This window comes from Phaethon aethereus (genome assembly GCF_964289735.1).
Source record: "Phaethon aethereus genome assembly, chromosome: 7".
Taxonomy (NCBI): Eukaryota; Metazoa; Chordata; class Aves; order Phaethontiformes; family Phaethontidae; genus Phaethon; species Phaethon aethereus.
The window spans coordinates 37,648,130-37,676,092 of record NC_138583.1 but is presented as its reverse complement, the minus strand read 5'-3'; the positions used below and the strand labels follow the sequence as shown (position 1 = coordinate 37,676,092).

Below are 27,963 nucleotides of genomic sequence, written 5' to 3'. Positions count from 1 at the left end.
TTGAGGGAGACTTGGCATCACTTCACTGCCCTGGGAAGGACCTAAAATGAGCATTTCCAAAACCAGAACCACCACAGTCGATCAGTGTGAAGGAGCGGGAACATCTTACACTGATTTTTTGGGGAAGGAGCTGTATTTTGTGAGACTTGGCTGAGTCCTTGGAGGAGTGCTGGTGAAATGCAGGAGGGACCACACCTGGTAGTGCTGCCATCCTACCCCAAAAGAAATTCCATCCCCAAGCCACGGCTACACCAACCACGCTCTTTCTGAGCCATTCTGCTCTGTGCGGTGGCCAGTGTGTGTACAACAAAGTTTGTCTTCAGTTTACCCGTAGCAATAGAGAGTTTCAGCATCAGAGGTATCATCAGCATCTCTGCTGAAGGCCCTCTTGGCCATCCCTTTTGGGAGCGAAGTCCAGCCATCATAAGATGGTTCAAGAGATGCATCTGGGCAGCAGAAACCCATCCAGCACTTGGTGGCCAGACACAAGCTAAGTGGCAGAAATGTGAGCAGAGGAAATTTCATGAGGTGTTGATTTAGGAAGCAGTTCTGGCTGCATCATGGGGTCTTTGCAGGTGGAGGATGGCTGCCGGCAAAGGAACCAGCAGTATTTCCACTCATTTTCTATGCAGCAGCCATTTTTTCCACTTGCTTCACACTGTTGTCCTGCAAAGCCCTGGGCTAATTAACGCAAAAAGCTGGCATATGAGCATGTTTAAATGGGGAAACTGAGGCAAGGCAGGTGAGTGAGGTTAGAACAGGAGATCTGGGGTAGCTCAGGTCCATCTGGCAGGGCCAGGGTGAGGGCGGCAGCAGTGTGCTGTGTGGCTGTGTGCTTGCAGCTGGACATCCACACAGGCACCCAGCTGATGTCCCCCAGTCAATCGGGCGTCTCTAGGACACCGGGATGGCATCAGGTATGTGCATGCATGGGGGGATGTTGCTGTGCACCACTAACGAGACACGTGCTGGGCTGCCGCACCGCAGCTAGCTAGGAAAAATTAACAGATAAACCGCGCCTGCGCAGCCCTCGTGGTGGGGACCAGCAGGGCCGTCTCCAGGAACGCCGCAGACATCCCTCCCCAGCACTGTGGCCGTAGTAATCCTTTGCTTGCAAGCCACGACAGTTGTCTTCGTCATGCCCAGTTAACCAGCTGTTCAGCAAGAGGCTGAAAAACCTATCACAAACAAGCTGTCTGAAACAGGCAGCGCCTTTTTTCGTTCCTTTTTTGGCTTTTCCTGGTAGACACAGCGTCAAAGAGGATTGTTTGTCTGTGATGTCCAGAGTTGCACATCAGTGGGGCTGAGCCACACATTGGGCCTTGCCCGCCAGACCTGCATGGCCTCACTCTTCGTTTTGTTTGTTTGTTTGTTTTTTAAATTTGAACACAAGCATCTCACATTTGTTAGAGCCAAGCACAGCCCTCCCTGCGCAAGGTGGCCCAGGTTTGCCCTCCAGCCAGTGTCCCTTCAGGGGCTGCCTGGGGAGCCCAGGAGGTCCCAGGGGACCCCCACAGCAGTCCAGGCATGTGGTCAGGCCACAAGGCAGCTCAGCTGTGTGGAGGCAGGGAAACAGGGATCAATTAAACTACCCCTTCTTTTTCCTTCGCGCACAGGTCGCACTGCACAGGCGGTCGCGGTCCGAGCCAAGGCGTTCGGCTTCAACGTGATATTTTACGACCCGTACCTGCAGGATGGGATAGAGAGGTCCCTGGGAGTCCAGCGGGTCTACACACTCCAAGACCTGCTCTATCAGAGCGACTGTGTCTCGTTGCACTGTAACCTTAACGAACATAACCACCACCTTATCAACGACTTCACGATTAAGCAGGTAATTCGCCTCGTGTGCATGACTAAGGAGAGCGCTCTGCTCTTCAGTGGGCAAACCCCAAGCATCGGTGCTGGCCACGGTCCTGCTGTGGTCTGGGCCACAGCAAGCCAGTGCCATAGTGCCTGTGGGCTACCTCCAAAATAGCTGGTTGCACCCAACAGCCCATCTGTCTCCCCACAGTATTTACCGGGAGATAGCATGCTAGCAGGTAAGCAAACCCTTTGTGCCTGTGGTGCGGAGGCAACAGCGGGAGCAGGTTTTGTTTGCTGATACCAGCTAGAGCTGGGATTTCCGTAGAAAACCCGCATGCAGTGGGATGGGGATTGCTCTGGGGTGGGAGCACAGACGGAGTGCAGTCCCAGCCAGAGGCAGCCCGGGGCACCCGCTGCTGCGTTGGGGCAGGGGTAGGACCAGGTCACCGCACCGAGCTCACTCTCATCTCTCTCCCCGGCTGCCGCTAGATGAGGCAGGGAGCGTTCCTGGTCAACACGGCGCGTGGGGGTCTGGTGGACGAGAAGGCCTTAACTCAAGCCCTGAAGGAGGGACGGATACGAGGGGCTGCGCTTGACGTGCACGAGTCTGAACCGTTTAGGTAAAGCTCTGGCTTTTTCTTGGGTTGCCATCTGTAGTGGCATGTCCAGGGGGTACACAACAACCATGTGCCTTCTCACGCAGCGCCAGCGCTGGGGGACAGTCCTGGTTTGAGAAAATGCTGCAGCACCTTGCAGCATCCCTCAAGTGGGGGCTGGCACCGGGGTTACAGGTGTTTGAAGGGACACTGGGAGCTTAGAACAAGAAATCAGCCTGTGTTTTAATTAAAAAAAACAACCCAAAAGTGCTACAGAGACAACCCCAGGCATTTATTCCTGTGGCAACATTATGAACAACCACTCAGTAGGTTGGTTTTTCAGCCCTCTGGGTTCATTTTTTGGTGCATTTTCAGCTTGCTCCCTGCACTGGAGCCGTGCGTCCACCTCAGCGTTTCCGTGGCCGTTTCAGGCTGGCAGGATGCTGTTGGGCTCCTTCCAGACCAGGTGCCACAGGCGAGGCGCTGGGGACAGAGGCTTGCATATGCAGAGGGCAGGCCACAAGCCTTTTACGGTTCGTAAGGTATTTTATTCTCTTTTCAAACACTGATTAATCTTTCTTTTTTTTTCTCCGTGCTCCCAGTTTTGCTCAAGGTCCATTGAAAGATGCTCCTAATTTAATCTGTACACCACATACTGCTTGGTACAGTGAGCAGGCGTCACTAGAGATGAGAGAAGCTGCTGCTACTGAAATACGGCGTGCGATTACAGGTACCCAGCCCCACAGAAAAACTGGGGTTAGCTCATGTATGCGCCTGGAATGTGAGCCAGGAGGGGCAGAGGTGGGGCTTCACCCTACGCATGTCTCAGTAGGAGACTGGGAAAGGGGTCTAACTCTGATTTTCTATTCCCAGCAGAAGAGCTGAGAAACAAAACTTTACATTTCTGTCATTTGTGGTTGGGTGAGGGGTTTTTGTGGGTTTTGATGTTTGGGTTTTTTTTCAAATCAATGGGGCACTTGTGCAGCATGGCAAAGACTAGTGTCTGTGACTGGGGAAAAAAAGGACGGTGAAGCAATCATTGCTGCTCCTGTTAATGGTGCTAACCCAAAAGATGGTGCAGACTGTAGCCAACGGCATGCCAGAACCAAATCCCAAAGCAGTGAAGGCACCTGTGTCCAAGTGGTGCTGTAACTGAGCTTGCTCCAAGATGGTGGGCATGATACTCCAGCAAATGAGTGGTTCTCTTGTCCTAAAAATTGCTTCCCTTGTTAACCTGGAAGGCATAGCTTCGTGTTTGGCTAGCTGCTGCTTTGAAAGCCGTGGGCTCAAGCGAGCAGCTTTCCTGAAAGCAGAAAGCTGGGACTCAGAGTCAGGAAACTGGTCTCCAACCCTGCGCCTTGGGACAGCCAAAACACCCTCCTGAAACAAGGGATATGGGATTTCTGTGCCTCCTCCCCAGGCTTTATACTAACAAAGATAGTGAAATGGAAAAATGATAGTTTGTTACTAGAGAGTGATAAAGCTCGGACTGGCCTGACACGTACTTACCTTTATTACCAACTCCAGGGCGCATCCCAGAAAGCCTAAGAAACTGCGTGAATAAAGAATTCTTTGTCACAACAGCTCCATGGTCGGTAATAGATCAGCAAGCAATTCATCCAGAGCTCAATGGTGCCACGTACAGGTAAGCCGGAGGAGCGGACCGGTGCGGTCTGGGATCCCCACTATGAAGTGAGCACGAAAGCCCAAGCGACAACTTCCACGTTGGCTCAGCCGGTGGCTGTGAAATCCCCCTCCAGCGGGACCAGTAGGCATGTTGCTGGGATTACTAATGCTGCTTGATTTAAACCACGTGTTTGTAAAGCCTCCCATTTATAAAGCCTTCATTCTGGTGGGGCAGCAGTCACTTGTACGGCATCTCCATAGGTGCCAGGACCCCCAGACCTGTAAACAAGCAGGACACAACTTCTAAACTGAAGAAACACTTGCAGATTTGCTGTGCACTTCTGCCCAGCCTGTGGGTTAATGAGCCAGGGTAAAAACTCCAAATGTAGGTCCATAGTCAGGGGGCCTAATTTCCACCTAAATCCCTGAGATCAGGGTTACTTATTGCTCCACTTTGGATGGATCAAAGCATGGTGATAGGAGACATTAGGCATTAGGACTCAGATGGAGCATGGGCAGCCTTCAGCACATCACCGTTGCCAAAAATACTCCCAAGATACCAAAAAAACCCCACCCACAGGGCACGTCAGGCCATGTGACAGGGGAGAGGCAGGCAGAAGTGCATCTGGCAGCAGAGCCCTCAAGAGCGCAGCACCCCGAGCAACATGTGTGACATGGCCCTGCACACTCACAACTGCCTGCAGAGCCCAGGCAGCCATTGCTCACTTTGACAGGCAAAATGCGTAGACTGAAACATCCAAACCTGCTGAAAGCATCCCCCTTGGTCCTGCGCCTGCCTGCTGGAAGCACGTGAGCAATGCCCTTGCCATGGGGACAGGCCTTGGCTTCCAGGCTTAACCTCCGACTCTGCAGGGTGCTTCATCCTTGCCAAGTTCCTCGGGAGCCACGGCCCTGGTGTGCCCGTAAGCTGGCAGCTGGGGTCAGCTCACCGCCCTTCCCCTCCCGGCTTCCCCCTCAAAGGCAAGGGCAGCAGCAGGGAGGTGTTTGAGGTTGGAGCCCTCAGTCCCCACATGTCCAACAAACCTCTAGAGGGTTTTGACATCACGTCTTCCCTGTGGACAGCTGAAGAAATTCTTATTTCTTCTCCTTTCTCAAACTTGAGTGTTGCTTCTTGGAATACGTATACCTCACTCTGCTCTTAGAAAGGAAGACTGACTAGATCCAACCCCATTTTTCAGCTGTGTTCTCTGGTTACATGAGGAAGATGCAGCTCACCTTCCATAGAGGGAAAAACTTACAAACCAGGTGTAGGTGTTCAAAGGCATTCACATGCAGGGCTGATTAAGTCAGCGTTTGGCATTTCAGAGAGCATTCAAGGCCTTAGCCAATTTTTCAAGAGAGAAAGGTTTCCTTATGGTTCACCCACCTGTTCAAAGGTACAGAACAAGACGCAGTCCTGGTATCGTAGTGGAGGACACTTACCCAAGACACAGCAGCATTGGTTTAACGTTTAACATTGAGCTACCCCTTGTAATTTCACAGAAAAAAGGAACTCGGCTCTAGCGGAGAAGGGGAATCTCTTTGCCGCTCATTTTCTCCGCAGCCTCTGCACTGGTGGTTGGGTGACTGGCGCGGTCTGCGGCGAGCTCTGACGTGACAAACCTGCGTCTCTCTGTCCCCTCTCCCAGGTATCCACCTGGGATGGTCAGTGTCGCCCCGGGAGGAATACCAGCAGCTATGGAGGGCATCATTCCCGGAGGCATCCCCGTCACTCACAATCTTCCCACAGTGGCACATCCTTCCCAAGCTCCATCTCCTAACCAGCCCACAAAACACGGGGACAACAGGGAACATCCCAACGAGCAATAGCAGATAATTTAAAAATCATTCAATAAACTTGGGACCAAGAGACATTGGAAAAGAAGTTATACATGAACTAAAAAAAGAATTTGATACAAAATTTGTAATGTTGATTTTGGACAGACGCATCATTGATGTTCCACTGTTAACAACAAAGTGATAGCAGTCAAGACTCGGGAGAAGCCCTGAAGAAGTCACCTGCTTACTGAAGGGCTGAAAACTAGGACGTGATACATTAATGATCAACTTCTGTTATTGTGTGTTAAGTTTCCTTCATCTGTGCATCAATCACATGAATAAAAATAGATATTTTTTTTTTCCCCTCAATTCCTTGGGAAGGACAGGGCTTCTGTACCTGTTTTCAAACCATGGCATTAAGCAATCTTTACAGAGTTAACATAGAAATGTTAGAGGAAACCATTACGTGGCTTCAGCCCTTTCCTTACTCTTGTATCTGGTTACCTCTTCCAAGGGGAGGCATCAGTACTGGCTTGGAAGTGGAAGAAAAAATAGTGATTAACAACAGTAATCCTTTCTGCAGTCTCACAGGGCCAGTGACGTGTAACAGAAGTTCTCCAGCCAGGTTTAAGTACTAGCCATTCCAGCCGGGATCCGTGGGATTGGGAGGGCAGAAAGGGCTCCTGGCAATGACCGCTGCCCTCCCAGGCTAATGAAAAAACAAACTGCCAGTCTCTCCTCTGCCCGATACACTGAATAAAGTAGCTGTGCATTCACCTACGCCCTGCAATGATGCAAGAAAAGAAAAAAAAAAAAAGAAGAAAAAAAGAAGAAAGTATTAAGTTTCACACACTATTTGTACTCAAATATATTTTCTCAGTTTTAAATCTGCAGCTATTTTATCAAGTGGAAAAAGTCTTGAGCTGGAAAGGGTTCAAGAATAATGTTGCATTTCCTTATGTCTCAGGAAACACTTTTTATGGTAACTTGTCAGACTGTCTATGAACAAAACCCACTTTTTTAGACATTGATAAAAGTCTTCTTTTCTTCACGTGATATTTTATACAAGAACACTTCAAAATGTGTTATTAGATGTGACTGATTTTAACAAATCCTATTAGATTTGTATCAACTAGTTACATGTTATATTCATAGTCTTTTGTGAATCATCGCCTTTTTGTTTTAAAAAGATGGCCTATTTTGAGCCTTTGTATGGGTACATTCCTGTTTCTGTGACAAAAAAAATTATCTTAAACTGTCCCAAACAGAAAGAAAAAAAAAAAACCAATGGCTATCAGAAGTATGTTTTGTTTTAGTGTGTTACCGTTACTGTATTTGTTTATTGTAAAGGTGGACATTTAGCGTTCAGTGCAGTTTTCAATAAAAAGTGATAAAATTTCTATAATTTCTGAAAGGTCAGAGCTCTCGCTGCAGTCTGACTAATGCTCTAAGCTGAAGACACTGAGTATGCACCGTAAGGTACAGAAGCGTGACTCGGATCACCCCCGTGCCCTCCTCCGGCACCGAACGTGCTTTGACGGCAGAGAGCAGGTAAGTTTTCCTCGAGTCCGACGTCGGTACCTCTGGCACTCAAGCAGCAGCTGGGACCTGCTGGTGTCGCGGTCAGCAGGAGGATGAGGCTTAGAGTGAGCTGTGACCGGCGTCGGCCGAGGGTCTGTCCTTGGCTTCCTGCAGCAGGCTTTGAGAAACACAGCAGAAGCTCAGTTCAAGCTCGCTGCATGCAGGTCAGTTTTAAAATCGTGCTGCTGGGGAAACGCTTGCTGAATTTAGTTTCCTATCCAGACTTTTCAGGTGGTGCTACCCATAATCTGCAAACTTGTTTGGAGGTTTATGAATATGCAAAATCAAGTGGGACATTATACGCAGCCTAGGTGGAAAAAGATCACAATGGTTTCCATTAAGCTATGAAGGCAGCTACACCTCAAACATTTTTTTGTAGATACTCAAGAAATGAAGCATTAACAAACCACTTGGGAACAAAGCTGAAAGCATGCTTGAGAGGGGCTAGCGGCTTCCAGCCTCACTGGGCAAGAGGCCCGTTCTTTCATTTCCACCCTGTCTTTCGCATCGTGTCAAGGAGTGCCAGCAGACGCGGCCTGAGAGGGGAAAAGAGCTTGGTCTGGAAAGAGACTAAAAAAAGCCGAAACCCAAAAGTGTCTAGGTTACAAAACTGTATTTTGTTTGCTTTAAATTAAACTGGAAACCAGCTTCAAACATGTTAAAAAAAGGTCACCTTTTATAGGAGAGCGACAACCCTTTGTCAGTGACCAACATAGCACAGCAGTGAATATCCGTGACCAGGAGGAGAAACCAGGTTAGTTACAGAGCAGGTATTTTGGAAACACTGAAATGACAGCAAAAATCAAGAGGAAAACACTTAATTGCTGTTCAGGTTTAGAGTCGTTTCAAAAACAGATTAGCTCTGGTTCTTTCACTTGTTTTGAAATAAGCAGTCACATCCCGGATGGCTGCAAGTACTTCCCTGCGAAGCAGGATCTCGTGGGCCGGTGGTTCCTCATGGATCCGCTGCTAGCGGCGGACTCTGCGCCAGGACAGCGAGAGGCTTAGCTCAGCTCAGACCCCACAGAGAACGGCAAACGCTCTATTTTTCATCCAACACCCAACCTCCCACTCGACCAAAACCAAGGACGGATGCAAACGTAGGCAGGCAGCTTCTACCGAAGCGCTACAAGCTCAACAGGAGCAGAAATTAGGGGATCACAAGGGTTAGAAACTAAAGGACACATTTTGGTAACAGGCCACAGTCTCAGAAGTTCCCCTCCGCTGCCGGGTTTCGGAGCGCCTGCAGCGCAGACACCAGCGAAACGCACAAAGAGGAGATCCATGGAAGCGGAAAGGGAAGAGTTTCACCGCAATTAAGATACGCGGAAGCACCGGGAAGCGGCACACTGCAACTCTCAAACGGAAAATTATTGGGCAAAGGAACGGGAGGTAAAGAGTTGCTGCTGAATATTTGTGCCGCTGCTTTGCTGACAGTACTGCTGTTGTCACGCTCAGGGCAGGCAGGCAGCGAGGCTCTCATCCGCTGATGACAGATGTCAGAGTGGCTCAAGACAAGCAGCTTGAAGGTGACAACAAATAAATAAAACCTAAGAAAAAGGGGTTAAGGACAGTTACTGAACAAAAGGGGAAAAAAGGAAAAGCGGCAATTAAATAAGGGTCTCTAAATGCACACAAACCCATTTTGTTAACGGAGTAAACACAGTCTAGGAATATTTGCCATAAGCCATGCAGCAGAACTTTGGAAGAATCCAGAATTACTAAATTTTAATATATTAAAAGAAATACAGGGATTTTCAACGAAGGAATTCATAAATAAAACCAGAAAAAAACGACCAGATGTAAAGGAGGTAGCAATGAAAAGCAAAGTTCTGTGCTAGGAAAGCATGTGCTGCTGCGCGCAATAATATGAGGAAAATAACATTGAGAAACCCAATTCTATATATATCTCTATATCTATAAACAGATATAGACATATATACTTGGCTAAAAGAGCAGAACTTGCCAACAAGCTGCAAGGTAGCATTTGCAAATCAATGTCAGTATTTGTAAACTTTTCAAGGATGTCATTCAAGGAGAGTACCCATTAACATACACTGACTACCGTGCTAGCACAAAGCAGGGGTTTGCATCTCTTTAATCTACAGGTACATGAGGTTTGGATTACTTTGATTCTGAAAAAGATACTTCACCAGTTCCAAAGGGACCTGGGAAGCATCTTAACCTGAACATACCATTTTACAGCACATCAGAACAGAACAATGATGATGAAGCAAGCAAGAGCTCTGAAGCACCAGGACTGTCCTCTGATACCAGAACTCGATCAATGCCCGAGCGCGCGGTGCACGCTTCTGAAAATCGGCTGAACTGACTGCGTGGTGAACTTCCACTTGCCCTGGTGAAGCCTTGGTTGGGGATGGGGATTGTCAGGCCACAACGCAGGCTGCCCACGTACAGCAACGGGAGATAAGGGAAGGTGTGCTCGGCGAATTTGGCTCAAGGTAGACTTTCACATTGGTTATTCTCCCCATGTTACAAGGAAGCTTTACTTCCTTAAACGGAACAGTACTGCAGAAAGCAAGGGGGTCGGGGGGGCGCCAGTTAAAATTCTGCACAGCCCTCGAAGTAGCCTACTGAAGGTAGGAGCTTATCCTTTTGTCCATTCAAATGGTAGTCTGCACAAGTAAGCTAGTGCTGGGTAAGCTAGGATCCGAGTTCACAGCGATCGGTCACTGACCGAGAACGTCTAATGCTGGCATACTTAGTCCTGAACTAGCAGGACCCCCAAAAGCGTACGGGGTTACGCCACGACAGATTATGAACGGTGCCATCGAGCACGTGGTGCAGACCAGCTCAGATCATGGAACATCGCATCCCAGCTTACTCGGCATTCAGTTCCCCTACAGAAAAGCTTCAAGTCCTCAGCTAGACAAGATATAAAAGGACTTCACAAGGTAAGAAAAAGGACCAAAAAAATACCAATTTAGAAAGCAAACTTGAAACAGGATCATACGCTTGTGAAGAACCTCTTTAGTGTCTGCAGTTTGCCTATTTAGTTCAGGTAAATCATACGTACACGGCAGATAAGCATGCATTCTTTTACCTGAAAGTTTGCGCATGCACCAATCAGAGGAGATCTAATGGCCAAAAAAAGGTGAAGAGATCTCATAATGAGCTTCAGCGGAATCTGTGATGGGAAAATTGCTAAGTTAATACAGTACTTCATTATTTCTATACTTTGGTGTCGTCACCAAGTTTATGTAGGAGTTGTGCACATTTCAACACCATCTAAGCAGCATTTGGAAGAAAAAGCAGCAAGTTCCTCAGGGTTTCCATAGCTCTGAGCTACATAAAAATATGTGCTATGGGGCTTCTTTCCAAATTCTAATCAAAACAATTTCATCTACTGCAAAATTCCTTATTCAACCACCACACCATCAAAAGTGCTTTTCAAGACAACCTGAATTGCACTGTATATGTAAAAACTGGCATTAACCTTTAGTGTTTAAGTGAGATTTTTAGATAAACTTTATCCATTACAGGTTACATGGCTAAAGTTATCAAATATAATAAAATTTCTACTGGAGAATATACTCTGAACTTACAATCTTAGGAACTTACATAAGTTTAAGTATGGCCACATCAATCAACATGCAAGAAATTCCCAGGTTTACATACTGAGAAATATATAACACAGTGCTTTTAAAAACAACTTTAGCATAGATTCTTCTTTTTAATTAGAACTGCCAAGTGTATTCTCACTAGATTTAATGACCCTTTAAAAAGGTGTTCTTTCATTTGCAGCAACATTTGAGTTGATGAAAGAATAAATGATAAAATGATACATAATTTGTATCACAGCAAGATGGAGTTCTGACAATATGAAATTCTCAATCATGTCTGAGTTCTCAAATTTCACACAATTTTGTTTAGTATATACTCATTGGAATAAAATCCCTATATTTTAGGTCACTTCTCTGAATAAATATTCTTACGTATACTGAAAGGAATCTATTAACTATTAGAAGAAAAAAATGCAAAAAAACCCCCACTTTTTCAGGAAACAAATCATTTCACTCAATGAAAAATTTAGCTTCTCTTCCAGTTTGTTCCTTAGAGTTTAGCTTTTATTACATGGGCACAGCAGTAACTAAAATATTAGTAGAATAATGAATGTATTTTTGCTTATGACTTGCTGTGGGTATTTTGTGCAAACAAAAAAAACCTCACAATCTGACCTGGGCACTAGTGAGATTTCACATAAAAGGGCCTTTCACAGAAATGTGTCAGAGTATCTAAAAGGTGATGTAGAATACCAAGTTCTAGTGTAAAAGAACCTCGGAGGGAAGAGATATCCATCTAACATGTGCTTTCGTAAGTGCCCTTATTTGAAAAATTTCTTTGCAATAATTAAGATGCTGGTATACTTCTCCTATTACACAATCTCTTACACAACCACATGCGGTACATTTATAGACAGATTTACAATCAGAAAGAAAAATGTTTTTTTTTCTGTCTTGATAATAAAATTAGCTGTTTTTTGTTTCTTTTTCCTTGTTTTTATACAAACTGTAGTCCAGCCCATTTCGCTCTCTTCACGCGGCAGATGAGCTACTAGACTCTCTCCATGCTGGTTAGAAAAGTCCTTTACAGCACGTTCCCCCTAGAATTGGGTCGTTCCACAACCAACTGCTAGAGCACAACGCTAACTCCGGGTCAGACACTCTGCGCTGGTAATTTGCTTTTGAATTTCTTCATCATCATTCATCATCGTCATCCTCGTCTTCCTCGCCATCAGAAAGGGACGTACAAGGGCGGATCTGTCGGTAGCGATCGAGCCACTTCTCTACCATCTGGGTGACCAGCGGATGATTGCGCCTACGAGAGCTTTTCTGCATTGCAACGAGAACCCCTCCTTCTGTCACACAGCAGTCCAGCCATTCCCGAAGCAGCTTTTCTTGCTGCTCCTCATTGCCTATCTTTGGGGGAGAGAAAACAGATTGAGAATGAGGCTTGAAACATTACCAGCAGCTTTAAGCAAGCCACTGGTGATACTCTGAAATACCCAGGCTCGGGGAGCAATGCAGCTCCTTTTCAAAGCTGACAGAGTTCGCATCCTACTTCACCCCAGCTGGGAGTCTCCGAAAGCCAAACTGACACATGCTGCATTCTCAGCCAAAATTTGAAGGCCCTGGAAATATTCTCCAGCTATTCTTCCGTTCTAAATTTTTCAGATGTATCTTTCCAATATAGCCTTCCTATATTTCAATTATTTGTGAGCAACTAATTATTTATGGTAGGCACAATATATAAGGAGGCCAAGTCTAGAAGAGCTTTCTGGCTTTACCAAGCAGTTTTTAGGAGTCCAGCAGCTCTTGACATGAAACATTTCCTCTTCCAAGACTAACAAATATTGTAGCTTGCTGAAAAAACTATCCCCCTCTAGACTTAGAGCCCATACTTCTTCTCCTTTATTTACAGGATACCTACTTTTTGCAATTACTTCAGGTTTTCCAATCCTCCCTCCCCCCACATACACACTTTACTGAAGTGGTTCACTGCCTTTATCATCGTTATTAAAGAAGAAATTAGTTGTTTCATTATAAAAAGCAGTAGAGCATGCTGTAACTACTGGCCAATAATTTATGTTGTATCCTTTAAAAAAAAAAAAAAGCTTATTTCACTCTCATCTTAGTGTCAGAATCCTCATTTCTGGGGCCTTTTCAAGATACACTTGTACTCACATGCACAGTGCAGTTACACTCAATTTACAAAGCTATAAATAACCATCAGATTTGTGGGAAAATGTCTTTCAGAATCACCTCAAATGATGGAGAAGGGACCAGTACTAATTAAACAGAACAGCATACTCCCTGTAATTCTTTGAACTGCAAAAACGTATGGGGCTACAGAGATTGCTGAGGCCACAGCTTAGAAGCAGCTGTGAAAAGGGCTACCCGCGACACAGATACTTCTTACCTCTTGAGCAGAAAGGAAATGAATGTGCAATAATTTCCTCTCGCTATCCACCAACGGTAGAAAAGTAACAGTAACATCATCATCAGTGTTCAAGTTAGCACCAGCACCTCGATTGCCATATCCATCATTCTCCATGGCAACCAGAGCAGAGAAATGGCCCCTTGTGTAGCCCAGAGCAATAGGACTTTTCCAACAAAAACTCTGTTCCCATAACAAAGGCAAATATACACCTACGACAAATTAAAACAAAGGGTAAGACTCAGAACTACAATGTTTGACAGCGAAGAATTTTGACACAAACACTTTGCTTTTGGCTGAACATGGTAACAGCAGCACATCACAAGAATTTATAATATACTTGGTTTGGTCTACGCTAATACCGCTCACACTTTTCGGTCCAGCTAACTACCACCCTTGTAGCCCCCCGCTACCAAACCCTTGCCGTGCAAACCCAACACAAAAAGCTAGTCAGATGTCTATTTTTACCAGAACAAAAATTCCACCATCTGCTTACAAAATTTATTATTAAAAGAACTTACTGCACTAAATATTATTCAGCACCTAAGTATGTAGCCCATCCTAGAGACAATGGGACTTGTCATAAACATTGTATTAATAGATTAAATTAACCCATAGCAATTATACATCTAGACTCAAAAGAAGCCCACCCGAAAGCTGATACTATTTTGCTCAGATACAACAAATTACTGATGTCACAGACACTGAAAGAAACTGCATTTTTTCTCCCCATCATTTTTAGCAATGAAGACAGTAACTCGCTTGAGGTACATGAAGCCTCAAAATAAAACTAGAAGTTCTTTCTTCCAGGAACATAAATAATTCTTGGTGTGTACTGCTGCAAGACAACTTAAGCAAAAGCATGCCTTACCTTGTGACAGTTTAAAAATAGCCACGTATAAACTTAAGTGCACATGTAGCATAGCAACCTTTCATAGTACAGCTGCTGCCAGTAAGTTAGGAATAGACGCTGCAGCAAAACAAGGCACTTCACTTCTCCTCCAACATCCATGGAGATGGAAGGGCAACGCTAAAACAGAAATCTGAGGCAGGGGGTAGTTTTGGAGGTTTCGCTTAAGTTTCAAACTCCTCTTTCTCTGCTGCAACAAAAGTTAGGGGAGGCTACCCACGAATATCTGTCCCTTCTTCCCTATTCTTGAATTAGCGATCGAGAAATACCTAGAAGTCTTTCCATTTCTTTTAGATTAAGATTCACACAAGTTTTTACAACATCTAGGTCTAAGGACAAATCCATTTAATACCTTCTTAGCGCTCCCTTCCTCCCACCCCTATTACAATAAAGTCTCACTGTAATTCAGTGCTAAATACAAAAGATGCAGAACAAGGGATAAGGGTTAACCAAAAAATTTCAAGCCTTTACATTTTGGGAAAAAATATCAAACGTCTGCTCAAAATTCAAAGTTAGATTGAAAATAACATACTAACAGTCAAATATAATGAAGACAGTCCCTCAACTCTTGCAAATTCATTCTTCATGCACACTCAGAAAAATAATTTCATGAACTTTTTTTCCAATCTTTAGTCTGAAATATCAGCAAAACAATCAAGCATCGAGGATTGGAAACTGATTTATTTTTAATATTGTATGCTTCATTTAAATATGATGGTGCTACCTATATACACATTAGTTAGGTCACCGAGGTCTTTCAGAACTGAAAGCACCAGCACCCTCAGGGTGACCGCTTCCCCCTTTTCTTCCACAAGTTATGATCATAGAGGTGGCATCAAAAGGAACCCTCCTTCCACTTACAAACTGTGCCAGCTCCTCGGGATACTTCTGCTAGTGCGATGGGCTGACCTTGGCTAGCTGTCGGGTACCCACCCGGCCGCTCTCACTCCCCCCTCCTCAGCAGGATGGGGGAGAAAACACAATGAAAAGCTTGTGGGTCAAGATAAGGATAGGGAGGTCACTCACCAGTTACTGTAATGGGCAAACCAGTTTCAGCTTGGGGAAGATTAATTTAATTTATTGCCAGTTAATACAGACAGTTAATGTCCTGTTGCCCCAAACTGGTAGATGATGGCCACAAGCACTACTCGATGTTGTCAGGGCTACAAAAATGACTGATGAGCAAAGGGTGTCACCTCTATGAACACTGCATGTCTCATCTAACGACACAGAACTCCTGTGTCCAGCATGGCTACATGACCTGTTCATGAGTGGAACTAATCTGTTTACCTCAAAATAACCTCTACTTTGAAATTCAGCAACTCTTTGGAAAGTTTTTTCACTATCATTTTACCTTATTAGAAACACCACACTAATAATTTCCCCAAGTCAGAAGGCTGCATTACACTTTCCATTCCTCCTCAACATTATGTGATGAGCTCCACAGGATGGAAATTTCAAGCCTTACCTTGGAGAATATTTAGTGCTCTGAAGACTTATAAAAGTAGAAGGTAGAGTAAAAACAGTTGATATGTACACAAGCCATGGAAAATAAAGACTATGGGCTAACACCTATCCTGGAAGACATCCACATAGGATTTAGTTTCTGCAACCTGATCTGATGATAATTTCAGTCAAGTCACCTTTTTTCCTGTTTAATTTTAAAAAGCTGTATATCACGCCACTAAATACACGCAGCTAGACTAGAACCATACTTAAGGCTGAGTAAATGGATCTTTCACTGTCAAAGCCTTAATATTTAAAGAAGCATTAACAATTAACTGCAATCTAGGAAACAAGGAGGCTGTCAGTTATGGGATTCACAGCAGTTAGAGCAAGGATGCCAAGTTGGAACAAGGAACCCTGGAGAAAAATAATTCTGACCAGGGAGATTTCGGGGGCAGATAAGGGGTTTATAGTACCTTCCAAGGTGCTACAAACTGAACCATGATGTTAAGTAAGCAATTAAAAAAAAAAAAATCATTTCCCCATCTCTATTGTAACATGGAGTCTTTCCTTTTTCTTTTTTGGTGAATGTGATCTTAAACACAGGCAGGGTGCTACACAGCAAGTCAGAGAAGCCCCAGCACTCCTCAAAGCCTCACCGCAGGGGCACGTGCTAAGCAAAGCTCACACGCAAGCCCGGAACAACAAGTCTTGTACCATTTACAGGACACTTGTCTTGGCAGCCCATACTACTCTGAGTCCGACGGCTGTTTGGTTTCAGCTGTGCTGCTAGCATTTAATTAGCACACATTAACCACAAAAATGTGGTTGGACAAGGATAGAAGTAACTCCAGGTAATTTGACACAGGACTCTTAAGTTCACCTGTTCACAGTGTTGCCTGTTTCTATGTATGGATGGATGCGGCTTGTGGCAAGCAAATCACAAGCCATAAATATTTGTCTGAGTTCCTGGAAACACGTGTCTAGCCAAAGGTTGTCCCTGACACCCAGTTACCTTCTGGTTTGAAAAGCCAGAAAACAATTTCAGCATCTTTAGGCAACATAACACTTATCTGCCTCAATGTCCGAGCTATAAAATGAAAACATTTTGCAAACCACTCAGCCTTTGAGTTAAAAGCAACAAAAAACAGGAGTATCAGATCTATATCGCATGAATAACTGTTCTTCCTCAGTCTATCCTTTTATCATCACAAATAAAAGATAACACATAACTACAAGGAGTACAAAATTTTACACTGTTCAAAGTAGTATTTTACTTCCTCACATAAAGAAGTTTTGTAACTGCTCAAAACTTACAAGCCAAACAGCTTCTCAGACTTTCTGAAGACTCCGAATAGTTATAAGTTATATCTTTGACATTAATGCCACAGCCTGGAGTTCTTCTATATGTTATGAGTTTCCCCACCTTCCAAAGTTAGTGTAGTTTAAAAAAAAAAAAGAAAAAAAAAAATCACAAAAAGAGATGTTTCAGGAAGTCTTCTACTAGGCTGTAAATAAAGAGTGATGTACCGGTGAAAACAACTGTTGGGCAGTAGTCAAGCAGATGCCCGTGGTTCATCTTCCTGACCTCAAGTGTAAAAAGCGCCCTAACACCCTGTAACACAGCCACAGCGCCTGATCCAACAGATCTTTCCACATTGGTTTTGTTTAGTGCTGAGCACATACAGATGCTCCCAATCCCCTTCTCTATTTTTGTTCCTGTAGACAGGCAAATATTCAAGCATTAGCAGGAAAGTCACCCAAACACATAGAATACACATCTTTAGAAATCTACAAACATATGTCTAAGCAAAACTGGACTGAGTCAGCTAAACATCTTTGTATTTATCTTAAGGTTAGCTAGGCTGTTTGCCCAGAAGACTAGGAGGAGAAGCAATCAGAAAGAACTTGATCAAGGTATGCAAAATTAAGAGTACTACTTGAGAAACAGGTCAGTATTTACATCACGTGTGCTCTAAAGTGTGAATTACTGTAACATAAATTTTAAAAACTTCCGTTTAACTACATAATGGAATTCACATTTGCAGAAAGTGAGATTTACATTATCAGTCAACCAGTATTTTGTAATTGTAACTAAGTTACCTAATCTTGTATCTCACATAATAACTGTTAGTAGAGCATTTATGAACAGAATTCCTTCCTTTTCAGCCTCTACGGCACACATTCAAGTTGCCACCTTTTTTACTTCAATTGACTGAAGAAAAAAAAAAAGGCTCAACTTTATCATTCTCCACCCTACTTTAACTTCTCTACCCTTCTTCGTATCCCCTTGCCTCTTGCTTTAAGGGTGACTCCTTTTCACTGCCCTTAAGGCTTGCTTCACCAACGGCCTCCTCTGCGGTGCTGCGGAGCGACAAGGCATGCCCCTTCGCCCTGGAAGAGCGCCCAGCAGATACGGCCGCCACCCTGGTGAGAAACCACGCCAGCGCAAACGCCTCCTGCCTGCCTCGCCCCCAACTTTATGAGCCTCCTTCAGGAAATGCTAAATACAGTTTAGTTTCTAAAATGAACATTTACAGCTGTTAGTACCACAAGCAAACAGAATTTCAAATTTCATTTATTAAACCTCCTGTGTCTTACAGCAGTACAAACCATGCAATTTTGGTAAGTTCTCACAACCAGAATATTTTATATAAATTATAGACTAAAGGCATGTTGAGTGAAGGTCAAAACCCATTTTTACTGTGGCTGCATGCCCACTATACAATGAAAAACTGCAAGTTTTGAGGGAATTGTTTTGTTCTTTTTAATATCTAATGAAAATTTACCTACAACATAATTCCATCTTCTTCCAGCTAGTAGCTTAATGTAACTCTCCTTTCAACTTCCTTTACGCCCATGACTTATAGCTGAACTTTTTTAAAAACTTAGGTTTGAAAAACTAAAGGCTTACCTTGAAAGCGGGTATATCCTAATGTTTCTCCTCTGAAACTCTTATAATATTTTACTCCATAAACTATAATTGGTCTTCTAAGAATATGTGCAAGTACAAAAATGTGTGTCTGCTCCAAACTCGCTCCAGGCTGAACAAAACACAAAGACAAACATCACTTGAAACAGAATTTATCATTCTCTACTTTGAAATTTGAAATATAATCTCCAAATTGAGACAGAAAAATCTTTTTAAGAGTGATCTAGCTTTGACAGAAAAAAGAATTAAAGACTACTACATATCACTTGGAAATGAGCAAAAACATTTAGGCTTGCACAAGAACTTAATCTGTCAGTAATAATTCTTTGTCCTATTGCCCAAATTCAATGGAACATATTTCATCCCCCAGTTAAAAGTGAAACTCTACATAGTGTTTGGTCTAAAAATAATTCACTCATGTGAGGAAAGGTCAAGGTAACTACCTTTTGATGACAGGAAAAGAGCACATCCAAAACAAATCACAAGAAAATAGCAACAAGATCATGCTTATACTTTAAAGGAAGAGCTAAAACATATTCCTATAGTTAGAAGATTATGGGAATGTAAATCTCATTTTGGAGGGGAGTTATAAAACTTCAGCAAGCTGAAGTTTAAGTAGTGTAAGGTTACAGATCTGTAGGCATGTTTAGGAGGTAAGAGGTAGGATATTACATAGACGACTGCGTTTTAGATTATTTTACAGACTTCACCCTGACACAAAAAAAGCCCTACTTTTTTGCACTGTACTGCTTAATGGTAAGCTCAAAAATCAGAATTTTAAAGGAACCTTTCCATCTTGGCAGAAGAGTCTACCCAGTAATACTTTAACATTGGTGACTTAAGAGGAATGTTTTCCTTTATACATGAAAATTCTTATCCCTGAAGAACGCTTCGAGTTTCTTTTCAGAGATTAAAATATCCTTTCTAACAGCCATCTTATAAAGAAGTTTTCTTACCTGACTCGCAAGAGAGAGTATGAATGCCCAATCTTCCTGCCACTGTTCCTCTCGCAATGAGAAATGTAAACCAAAGCTTTGGGAATACCAAGATTCCCACTCTTTCCAGCGTGTATAGAACCTAAAATGTTAGGGAGAAAGAGTGCTAAAGACAAAAATACCACCATACACCTGGTAGCAATATTCAACCCTTGTAATCCTTTAACCCAAGTCTGTAAAGAAAGGGGAAGAAAAAAAAGACACATCAGGAAAGCTGGATTTTGTTTTGTTTTTAATCTTCAGGAGACTCCATTTCGCAATCCTCATTTAAGAAATCACTTGGGATCGCAATGCCTACAGAAAACATGCTGTAATAGATGCAAGTTCCCAACAGGCTCCTGGCTAGTTTAATACTTCTTGTAATAGGTTTTTTGAAGCCTTATTTAGGACTATTTAAGTGTTGATGTACAGGGAACATAACTAAGTCATTTCATTTCACGTAAGAGGTTTGTGTGAGAAGAATGAACAACTCAATACAGGTATCCTCTATTGTTGACTGTACCACGAACCAGTTAAGTCCAAAGTACTTGTGTATCAACTTCAGATAGACCCTGGTTAGGAGGCAGAATTTGTTTTATACCACTTCTTGGAGCAAAGAGTATGGTAATTTCACATTATATAGAATAGTTATAAAGCAGTGTGGACAAAAATCAAATACAGAAAGTGGGATTCACCAATTTACACTCAAAGTTTTAAAGTCACAGGATTTCTGTTTGTCTGTTTAAATTAAAATTAGAGGGTCTGTATGCTAATTTAGTCCAGATGTTTTATCTTTCTTAATGAATTACAATGAAAAATGACCTACTCATTAAAAAGCAGATGCTGGCTTTTTAAAATTTTAAACTCAGTCCAATCACTGCACTATGGAGAGGCCACAACTTCACATTAGGAACACAGGTTTAGGGAAGAGTGCTAAGCCAACTTTAAACAACGGCCTTTACTGTGAATACAAAGAAACCATTCTGAAGTTCAGCTTATTAAAAAAGTCATTGAAATGAACTCATTTAATTAAAATCTGAGAAAATTAACAGACAGTGAGTGTGTGTGTGTGTGTGTGGAAACCTTTCCTTATGCTTCCAGTCATCCTAAAATCTTGGTGTATATAACAGCTGTCACCAACCAGGCTGGCTTTTCCAAGTACAGCTAAAACCTTTGCATGGATTAAAAGACCTATTAGTAAGACATTTTGATAGGTCTATGTGCTTACTCACACTAATACATTACATCGACAGGGAATCTTCTGATCTACATTCCAGCTTCCGTCCAAATAGACCAACTGTTTCTGTCTTTGCGGCTGATATGTATTTTGCCCATATACCCCCCAGAAATCTCTAACCAAACACCCTGTGCTAAAATGAATTAAGCGCCAGGTCTCCTGAAAGAAGTTTAATCAGATTCTGCTACGAAAAGAAATTAAAAAATAAACCAACACCATACACAAAAACCACAAAACAAAACAACAAACAAAGAAAGAAACAAAAGAAAAAACAAACTAACCCCTAAAAGCTCTACTGTGAAAGTGTTTTCCCAAACAAGTTGCTTCTTTGAGTTAGTCAGCCATAGACACAGGAGGTAGCCTTGCAGACAGAAGTCAAGGCTCAAAATTTTGATCTCATTTAAAACAAACTTTTCGGTTCAACACAAAAGAGGACTGAATGCATTCGTTAAGAAAAAAAAAAAAAAATCTGAAAGCCAGGTTACGGCATATGCCCGTGCTCCACCAGAAGCTAACGGTGGAATACAAAAAGGCACAAATCAGAATACACTTTTGAATAAACTAAAGTATAGGCATTTAAAAGGTGAGTGGAAAAGACGCCACAGGCCAGAGCCTCTGGGAACTTCACTACTGAGCTTTTTCCGAGTACCAGACACTAGACTGTCTTTAGTAAATAGATTCTTCTTTGTTCAGTATCTAAACAAACATAACAAAATGAGGCTAAATGAGTTACAGGAATGTTGTGTCTGGAAAAAAAAACCAAAAAAAACCACCCCAACCCAAACGCCAAAAAACATTAAGTGTCTTTGAGAAGGCTTTGAAGAATAACCCCACGAGGTAAAAGTTTAAGCATATTGTTGTTGAGAACAGTGATTGCATTTAAGAGCCTATTCCTTCAGCAACTATCATTAAAGCCAGGGACAATGTCGCTGCCTATCTGCTACATGTCCTAGCCCACAACATTTAAAAGTAAGTGTATCTTCCCACACAGAATCTATATAGTGAGTATAGGATGCACAGGACAATCAATTTACAACAGAACTTAACTAAAAGACTTCTCACACCCTCAATCTGGATTTTTTTTGAAAGGAATTATGACTCAAGTCTGATCTATTATCACCACTAGCATATCAGCTGATTCTTCAAGAACTTCCATCACTAACAGCCTCCGCAGGCAGACCAGTTCCTATTAGGGATGTAGGTCTGTAGAGGTTTGTGATAGAACCTGTATTAATTTTTCCACTGACAAACTAGCAAGTAAGATTATCCAGACAGAAGGTAGGCAGCTGTATCCAAACAATTAGAAAGGAACACATGAATCAGTTTAAAAAAAACTGTGTTTCCAAGAAGGATAAAGATTAAGTAAATTCAGAGTAAAATGCAAATTCTGTCTAGAACATGAACTAAAAAGCTTAACCAGATTTAAGACACTCTAAATAATCAGTGTTATGTTAGATACAACAGTAAGTCAACAACAGTTAACACTAACATTTTAAAAGACCGGTTTAAATATCAATAGTTTGCAGCATGTTTTTGGATACCATGCTTGTTTTTGTTACCATACGGAACAAAACCTGATCTATCATAAATTTCTGTTCTAGCCTCAAGGGAACTGTTTGTGATGCCAGGGACATTCCTGCATGGTCGAGATGCAACATTCCGTTATAAACAACTCTAAAGTAGTGACAGATCCATTCGGAAAAAAGGTTCTTGGGAGAACTGTTACTGAAGCACCACTTTATTGAATCCAGCTCTGGATGCTAATTTGGGGAGTTTTCTCCAAACAGCAGGCAGCTGGGGACAGTGATCACAAAAGCTACTTACAGATACCCCGAAAATTAACCGTTGTTGTTGACTTCCTGTACAGCACATAGGGTAAGGGGACAGGCTCTTCCTCTAGTATGTCTTGACTGCAAGAACATAAGAAATCTAATAGCCTATGTCTTAGATTATTAGTCTTTATCAACCTCTTCCCTTAGTCCCATTACACACTTGAGAGCCAGTGGACACCACTGGGAGTCCAACTCTAAGAATTTTTCCTCCAGCAGAGGCAAACCACAGTACCAGACTAAAAAAGGTTGCCAGTGTAAAGCAACAAAAGTTGTTTCACAGAACGATAAATTAATTCTATGGCCAAATGACAGCGCTAGTTAAATGTTAACACTGCTTTACTGCCATTATTTTAGCAGACAGAACAGGAACAAAAAGAGCAATACTGAGTAAAGCTGTAGCTAAGCAGATGGAATGAAAATACTGAAAAGTTTATACAGGAATAAAAGGCTATCTTCTATTAACAGTCTTCTGCAAAGCTTCCATCAACAGCAGCAAGGCATGGCATGTGCATGATTTACACTGCAAGTAAATTCCAGTCTTGACTCTGATTAGCACACTCTTGACAAGCACACACCATAAATATTTTACTCTGTTTTAAATGCTCTTTGCTGAATGTCACATACCATCACTGAGTTCAGAATGTCCAAGTTTCCAGTGCTTGCATTTAAAATACGCTAGATCTAGATTACTACATGAATCATGCTGTGACTCAACATCTGAGGGACACAATCTACAGTAAATTGGGGAGTGGTGGTTGCGTTTCTTTTTATTACTATACTACCATCAACTACTATGCTACATGGAAAGCTATCTTTAAGGTTGACACAAAAACTAACTTACCAATGTGAGCAGTCATGTAAACTGTCATGAAGAGCTTTCCGCAGCACTGAATCCTTGTCGTAAATGCCCCAAGTGGCTTGTAGTACTGAATCAAGCAGGCAGTCCCCTGCAGTCCGATTCCAAAGTGCATATAATCTGCTGTCCAAGCGCGTACCCAGTTCCAGTGACCAGTTAATAATGGGAGATTCCTCTTCTAGCTCTGCAACATGACAATAACCTCTTTGAAAACCTACATTCATTTGAAGTCTCAGAGAATCTGAACAGAACAGTAATGGCATAATCTCAGTAATTTACCCATTTACATGAATAAAACTGAGTTTTCCTTCAAAAATAGGTGAACTACCATAGCTAAAGGCATTCCTTGGGCGAAATACCGTCAAGAAAAGAAGAAAAAAGAAAAAACCAACAAACCATAGCCTTAAACAAAGCATTATATCATTTGTTTGTGGATTGTTACTGAAGTGGAAAGATTTTTTCAGTTTTCTTTAAAGAGCTTATGACTTAAAATTCTAAAGCTTTAAAAATCTTTAAAATTCAAAGATACATTACAAGTATTTCTACAGACTCCATTCTCTCTCTGCCTCAGAAATAGAATGTGAATGTTGAAATTAAAATAATTCCAGGGTGAAGATTAACTTGAAAGCATCAAATTTATATTTAAAACAAATTCAGACAACAAAGCCAGATATGTACACACATGCACATTTTTTTCTGTACGAGAAATATTCTCTAATGAAAAGCAAGGAGAGATTCTAGCCATTCTCAGAGCGTTTACCTTTCTGAACATCTCTATCAAGTACTTCATCAAATAACTTTTCTTGGACTGTGGGCGGTAAGTCTTCAATATCTGGAAAAACAGAAAGCAAATACAAAAGTCACCTAATGTTACTGTAAGAGAGACATACTACCAGCTGATGCTCAGGAGAACTTATAGCTTTCGCCCTATCCTCCCTATTGTCTCCTCTGAAAACTGCTATTATTTTCAGAGCTGTCATTTGTGACCATTGGCTTCATAGAACACGCTGAAGTAGGTATGCATCTCTGACTGACTGTCATACCCTTTATGCAGAAAGGATCATCACAGCACACGCAGGGTAGGCAAGGATTTCTCTGGAGGAGAAAGTGTAGTAGAGAACCACTCTGAGGTGGGGGAAAAAAAAAAGGAGTATTTTTAACCCTAGTATATTTAGGACAACTTCAATCTTGAGCAGTAGTTTTCCACTGTGCTGGTTTTGGCCGGGATGGAGTTAATTTTCTCCATAGCAGCTAGTATGGGGCGATGTTTTGGATTTGTGCTGGAAACAGTGTTGATAACACAGGGACGTTTTCATTATTGCTGAGCAGTGCTGACACAGAGTCAAGGCCTTTTCTGCCTCTCAGCCCACCAGCGAGCCGGCTGGGGGGCACGGGAAGGTGGGAGGGGACACAGCGGGGACAGCTGACCCCACTGCCCACAGGGGAGTCCCGTACCGTACGGCGTCATGCTCGGCATACAAAGCTGGGAGGGGGGGGAGGAGGAGGAAGGGGGGACGTTGGGAGTGATGGCGTTTGTCTTCCCAAGTCACTATTGTGTGTGATGCAGCCCTGCTTCCCTGGAGATGGCTGAGCTCCTGCCTGCCCGTGGGAAGTGGGGAAGGCATTCCTCGTTTTGCTTTGCTTGTGTGTGCAGCTTTTGCTTTGCCTGTTAAACTGCCTTTCTCTCAGCCCACGAGTTTTCTTACTTTTACTCTTAATTTTTACTTCTTACTACTTACTTTTCACTCTCCCCCATCCCAGCGGGGGGAGTGAGTGAGCGGCTGTCGGGTGCCTAGTTGCCAGCTGGGGTTAAACCATGACATCCACCCATCTGAATGACTTCTCCTCCCCAATCTCCCCCAGTGGACAGCTATAGTTTGCCGAGAGACTTGCTCTTGTACAGAACACCCACTTAGTCATTTCATGCAGACTTTAATGAAATAGTTCAGAGAACTGCAATGGTCAGTGGGCCACAGTTTGCAGGTTAGAAAACAAGAAATGGGACAAGTATTGAGCTATGACACAGAAAATACCACTACTGACAACTGTTCCAAGAGCTTTACAGAGAGAATCTGCAACTGTGGATGTACCTCTAAAAAAAAAAAAAAGTCAGAAAATTGTACAGTGGGCAAAACTTGTTTGTGACTCCTGTATCATATAAAACGCACACTGTCACACATTCTAGAATACAAACATCTATCTTAAATAGTTAAACAGAGACATCTAGTATCCCTTCAGGCAGTCTGGATAATAACTGGGCTCTAAGTGCTATTTCAAGGGCACGCAGATCTCTCTTAATTCCAGTGTCGTATCTGCCAATCCTGCTCAGATGTCCAATACCCTACAGCTTCTAAAAGTGAAGTCCACATTTAGGCACGAGTTGCTACTGAAGCACACTCTTGTTTGGTGCAGGCAGGGTGTCGTAGGGTGGGGGCTGTATGATTGATTGGGGTTTTTTTTAAACTAAACCTGAGTTACAGTGGCCAGCAATCAATTGAAAAGTTTTGCACTCTAATGTCTGTGCATTGGCTCTTCAGGAGGATCCTATCCATTTATTTGAAAGATCAAGTGGAAAGATTAGTGGTTCCTAAACTACGTCATATAGGTAATATCTAAATAGGATTGTGTGATTTGTACCACTATCCTTGGAAATACTGCCTTGAGACCAACTGCTAACTGTTAACTACAAAATATGTTCAGTTGAACAAGTGTGATGGAACTAGAAATACACTGACAGTCTTGATGTACAGAAGCTTTTGAACATTCTTATTCCTTAATTATTTAATGGCTATTACGTGTGTCAAAAAGCTGCACAATGGCTTAAGACACATCTCTTGAATATACTGAACAACTTCCTCAGTTCTGGCAAGAGCAACATTTCTCTGGTGTGTTATGATATTCTGTTGCCCCTCTTTCCCTTCTCTCCCCTGAACAGCAATGAAGCATTACAGTCTCTAGATGCTTCATATACTCGTGCTGTCTGCCTCTCATACGTGACCCACAGGATAGGACTTAATACAGCACCTCAAACAGATAGTTGTAGACAAGTGGTAAATATTATTCAGACTTTTTGAAGAGGAGGAGATGAGGTAACACTCAGCCAAAGAGGTTCCACATACAATTTCCATCTATACATTTTCTTACCTCTGGTAGCATTTCTATCAAAGGAAATAAGCTATTGGAGATTAAAAGTCTTCTAATAGCTTTTTGTTAATAGGCAAACATTTTCTTGATTGCAGAGTACCTCAAAAGCATTCAAAAAGTGCTACTGCTATAACTAGGTACAAATATAAAGAATAGCTCTGGGACTTAATGGAAAGGCCTGAAAGGTAATGCAGATATGTGAAAAGCTGTATTAGAGCCTGGAAAAGTCTGGGCTCCAGACTTAACTTTGAGCCTTTCCTTAGAATATACCACTTTTCTTCAATTTCTTGATGTCTAAAGAGGACAACAGATGTTCACTTCACAGCAACAATGTATGCAAAAACTGAATATTAATAAGAAAATTCAATTACTAGATCTGACCTAAGCTATTAAACTTAATAAATAAATAAAACCTGTACCCACACCACCATCACCAGAAAGTCAAAATATATATCCAAAATGAGCAAAAAGAAAAATCTTCCATCAGTAAGACGACTTTTGTAACTACCTGCAGGTAACGTAAACGTTACAAGGTCAGTCAGAAAATAGCAAGCAAAGTCTCCCTTTCGTTGATGAAGAGATGCAGCAATTTCACGACGAATTTGTTCTGTGACCTCTGGACACACCATGGCAGGAATGCACTTCGCTGCATGTTGCGATACCTGTAACATAACACAGTTACTGCATTCAGTAGTATTTCTAATTAAATATGAAGTTAAATATGAAGTCTTAGGAGTTATAAGCACCAGCAGATAGTATTTTCTGAGCAAGTAATGCAACAGAAGTATAAACATTGGTATGTTGAAAAATTAAATGTTTAGTGACGCTCAGTGAACTAATGTCTCTCATTTGTCATGAGGCCTCTCATTTTTTAACATAAAGCTGGTTAAAAACTTCTTTAAATCAAATAATTGAATTAACAGGTGACCACTTCCAGTAGGAAAAAGAGAGAAACAAAAATATACACGTAACAGAGAGATAACCACAGGAAATATACCTCAACCCCAGTCTACATTTAACAAAGAACTTCATTACCACAGCACAACAGACAGCTTCCTACAAAGAATCTTCTCAAAAACTATTAGGCTAAGACACTTTAATTTCTCCGGATTCTAATCATCGCTGGCAGAAGGAACTCATTCAGTGATACAGGGCAAGTGATGCAGGGATGCCACTGGATAAATTAAAAAAAGCTTTAGGACGCACTTTTTCACTAGTTAATACCCTAGCAAAGGAAGGTATCACTGTGGCTCAAACAGTACTAAGCATTTTCACAAATGTTATTTTGA

General features: G+C 42.4%; 2 protein-coding genes across 3 annotated transcripts in view; one reads left to right on the top strand and one right to left on the bottom strand.

Annotated features, from left to right (window-relative positions):
* Window positions 1-5,968, top strand: part of CTBP2 (C-terminal binding protein 2) — a gene marked incomplete at its 5' end in the record, with an annotated part of 61,824 nt that extends 55,856 nt beyond the window's left edge. For both annotated transcript variants that reach the window (XM_082002342.1, XM_082002341.1), the window contains 5 exons: window positions 1,617-1,831; window positions 2,293-2,423; window positions 3,002-3,129; window positions 3,927-4,044; window positions 5,675-5,968. In XM_082002342.1, coding sequence (XP_081858468.1) covers window positions 1,617-1,831; window positions 2,293-2,423; window positions 3,002-3,129; window positions 3,927-4,044; window positions 5,675-5,855 — 773 coding nt within the window. In that variant the 3' untranslated portion in view covers window positions 5,856-5,968. The remainder of the gene's footprint in view (window positions 1-1,616; window positions 1,832-2,292; window positions 2,424-3,001; window positions 3,130-3,926; window positions 4,045-5,674) is intronic.
* Window positions 5,969-11,773: 5,805 nt separating this feature from the next.
* Window positions 11,774-27,963, bottom strand: part of ZRANB1 (zinc finger RANBP2-type containing 1) — a gene marked incomplete at its 5' end in the record, with an annotated part of 31,135 nt that continues 14,945 nt past the window's right edge. The window contains 7 exons of the mRNA XM_082002201.1: window positions 11,774-12,325; window positions 13,326-13,555; window positions 18,614-18,743; window positions 19,588-19,708; window positions 23,516-23,714; window positions 24,291-24,362; window positions 27,183-27,336. Of these exons, the coding sequence (XP_081858327.1) occupies window positions 12,107-12,325; window positions 13,326-13,555; window positions 18,614-18,743; window positions 19,588-19,708; window positions 23,516-23,714; window positions 24,291-24,362; window positions 27,183-27,336 (1,125 nt within the window). The 3' untranslated portion in view covers window positions 11,774-12,106. The remainder of the gene's footprint in view (window positions 12,326-13,325; window positions 13,556-18,613; window positions 18,744-19,587; window positions 19,709-23,515; window positions 23,715-24,290; window positions 24,363-27,182; window positions 27,337-27,963) is intronic.